The sequence below is a fragment of the Trachymyrmex cornetzi genome, unplaced genomic scaffold, assembly GCF_001594075.2.
Source record: "Trachymyrmex cornetzi isolate Tcor2-1 unplaced genomic scaffold, Tcor1.1 scaffold631, whole genome shotgun sequence".
Lineage (NCBI taxonomy): Eukaryota > Metazoa > Arthropoda > Insecta > Hymenoptera > Formicidae > Trachymyrmex > Trachymyrmex cornetzi.
In genome coordinates, this window is record NW_017299950.1 from 37,556 (window position 1) to 40,995 (window position 3,440).

The following is a 3,440-nucleotide window of genomic DNA, read 5'->3' on the forward strand; positions in this document are numbered from 1 at the left end:
GTGCCGCTCGCGGACGCTCCTTGAGCTCCGTCGAGCTAGTGACTCACGCGAACGCGGCTACTCGCGTCTCGCTCGTGAATTGACTCTTGCGGAAAACGCGATTTGCTTTCCGCTCGTAACAGTGACTTTCGTCGACGCGACGAGCTCCTCGTTTCGAAAATTAATTCGCGAGTGCCGCTACGCGCGCCCCGATTCCAAACGTACCTCACGATGGCCGAGGAAACCGAGAATCTGATCTTAGCGCAAGAGTACAAAATTGGTGCTCTCAAACGTGTGCTCATCAACTACAAAAAACTCCCGAAGGCGAGTGTGACGGCGCCAACGATCCAGAGCCGCATCTCCCAGCTGAAGGAGCTCTGGGCCGCCTGTAGCAGCCAACACGTCCTGCTGTTGCAGACCGCTACGTCCGGGGAGCTAAAGAGCCTGCCCTACTTCGTGGACAACGTAATCCTGGAAGCCGAGGACGTCTATGCCAACACCAGCGACATTCTACAAAACGCACTAAGTAGACTGTTACCCGCTAACACTAACTCTTCATTATCCGATAGTCACGACGAGTCTGTTTCGCGCGAGTCGGGTTCTCAGATCTCGCGATTGCCACGTATATCGTTGCCAAATTTACCGGTAAAATCGCGGAATGGGAGAGTTTTCGAAATATCAATTAATATTAGGGTGTAACGGCCTATTACGGTTGGAGCTGGATCTTCGTTGCTTTAAATAATTCAATTTTGAATTACTAATATATACTATATATGTACTTGCATATATACCATATTGTAGTCTTTTTTCAAACTGCGCGCCGAATTTTTTCCGGACTAAATAAACGCAATTAAAACTACTCTAGTAATCGCGAATTAAATTGACAAACAATTTAATAATTTGATGCTACCATCAAGCATCATATATTATAAAGATGTTAATCTATAAAAACTATTAATAAACTTATTGCGAAAAATATTACCTCGCCGTACGATTACTAGAGTAGTTTTAATTGCGTTTATTTAGTCCGGAAAAAATTCGGCGCGCAGTTTGAAAAAAGACTACAATATGGTATATATGCAAGTACATATATAGTATATATTAGTAATTCAAAATTGAATTATTTAAAGCAACGAAGATCCAGCTCCAACCGTAAGAGGCCGTTACACCCTAATATTAATTGAGTTTCTCAAATATACGGTCATAAATATATTGTTTTCGAAATATGTTCGAGTCTCTCGTGGCCTGTAACGTTTCGCTTTCTAAAGTTCAGAAATTTTATTACTTAAAAACAAGCGTTGCCGGTGAAGCCGCGGTGCTGATCAATAACTTGAAAATTTCGGAGACTAATTACGACTCCGCGTGGCAATTGCTGATCGACGAATACGACGACAAGCAAACCTTAGTTCATATGCATTTGCACGCGTTTGCTAGTCTACTAGTGATGAAAACGGAGAATGTGAACGACTTGCGAAAACTCCGCGATACGGTCTCTTCGTCGTTAACCGCGCTAAAGAATCTCGATCGTCCGGTAAATGAGTGGGACGATCTGCTCGTTTATCTTATTGCTCAAAAGTTTAGTCCTCGCACTCGCAGCGAATGGAATTTGAAACGTACGGAATTCGCCAAGCTTCCGTCTTACAAAGATATTAATGACTTTCTGACTCTACGCATTCGCGGATTATCCGATCTTTCCGATTCGCCGAAGGATACTCGTCGTTACAAAGACGATAAGCCGCGCTCGTCGGTTAATAACGTCACTGCAAACAAATGCGTTGGTTGCTCCGGAAATCATTCGGTTTCGAAATGTAAAGAGTTTCTTGATAAAACGGTTGAGCAGCGCGGCGATTTCGCGCGTCAAAGCAGGCTTTACCTCAATTGTCTGAGATTCGGGCATTTCCTTCAGCAATGCCCGAGCAAATCTCGATGTTCGCACTGTAGTCGTTCACATCACTCGTTACTACATTTCTCAAATAATGTAAAAGCCGATGCTACGGCAAATTCTTCGAAGATAAAAGCGGAGGCGCAATCGTTCACTCCGACGGCGTCCAACGCGCCAGTCGCTGCGAGCAGCAATCATGTCGCGAACAAACGGATCGATCCCCCCGCGAACACAGTACCTTCGAATGTCCTCTTGGCAACAGCATGGGTTGACGTTCACACAACCGAAGGCCGAAGCTTTAAAGTTCGCGCCTTACTGGATCAAGGATCCACTTTCAGTTTTATTTCGCAATCGCTCTGTCAGACGTTGCGTACAAAGCGACAACGCTCAAATTTGCAAGTTACGTGTTTCGGCGAGAAATTTACAGGCGTCGCGAGATCTCGCGTCGTGCTGACATTAAAGCCGTGTTCCAGTGCGGAACCGGCCTTTCCGCTGCACGCCTACGTGTTTCAAAATATTACTTCGTACGCCGCGTCACGGACTCAGCCCGTCGAGTCGTGGCCTCACTTGCAAGGCATCTCATTTGCCGATCCCGATCCTTCAAGTCAACATCGGATTCACCTACTAATCGGAGCCGATTTGTACGGTTTCTTGTTGAAAAATGGCCTCCGGCAAGGCCCTATTGGAACGCCTACCGCTCAATTGACAGCGTTAGGCTGGATTCTCTCCGGCCCCACGGGTCGCGGCCAGATTGAATCCGAGAATATTTGCGTCTCTCATAACGTGTCTACGCACGACACGAACTCGCTTCTCAGGCAATTTTGGGAGGACGAGAAGGTCTCGCACCCCCCTCCACTTACCGACGAGGAGGAGCGTTGCGAATAACACTTCCTCGCTACTCATAGCCGTTCTCCAGAAGGACGGTACATTGTTCGATTGCCCTTCCGGCACGAACTGCCAATCGACATAGGCGACTCACTGCCTATCGCCACGGTATTCTACGAGAAAATGGAAAGGAAGCTGCGTCGACACGCCGAACTCTCCGCGCAGTATAATGACTTTTTGGCGGAATATCTCGCCTTGGGCCATATGAGCGCGATCGAAAGTCCCAGCGACACCGCTCTTACGCCCGTGTACATTCCGCATCATTCGGTTTTACGCGAAACGAGTAGTACCACGAAGTTACGCGTCGTTTTTAACGCCTCGTGCAAAACGACGAACGGCACGTCGCTTAACGACCATCTGCTGGTCGGACCGAAGTTACAGCAAGATCTCCCCGCTATTCTGCTGCGCTGGCGGCAGTGGCGTTTTGTTTATGCCGCAGACATCGCCAAGATGTTCCGGCAAATCCTCGTGAATAATCTTGATACCGACTTCCAACGAATTCTCTGGCGTCCGTCCTGCGACATGCCGATCACGCATTTCCGGCTTTTGACCGTAACGTACGGGCTCGCTCCCGCTCCGTATCTCGCGATGCGCGTTTTGAAACAATTGTCGTTAGACGAAGGGTCCGACTATCCGGCGGCCGTCCCGATACTATGCGACTCCGTCTACGTCGACGACGCGCTATTCGGTGGAG

The 3,440-nt window shown here is 48.1% G+C and overlaps 2 protein-coding genes across 2 annotated transcripts in view; both read left to right on the top strand.

Annotated features, from left to right (window-relative positions):
• The first annotated feature begins 210 nt into the window (after positions 1-210).
• Positions 211-2,746, top strand: LOC108766836 (uncharacterized). The gene is made up of 2 exons (XM_018516365.1): positions 211-624; positions 1,214-2,746. Exons 1-2 carry the CDS (start codon positions 211-213, stop codon positions 2,744-2,746), a joined length of 1,947 nt encoding a protein of 648 aa, XP_018371867.1.
• A 123-nt stretch (positions 2,747-2,869) lies between these two features.
• LOC108766837 (uncharacterized) overlaps positions 2,870-3,440 on the top strand; it is a 10,021-nt gene continuing 9,450 nt past the window's right edge. The window contains exon 1 of the mRNA XM_018516366.1: positions 2,870-3,303. Within this exon, the coding sequence (XP_018371868.1) occupies positions 2,870-3,303 (434 nt within the window). The remainder of the gene's footprint in view (positions 3,304-3,440) is intronic.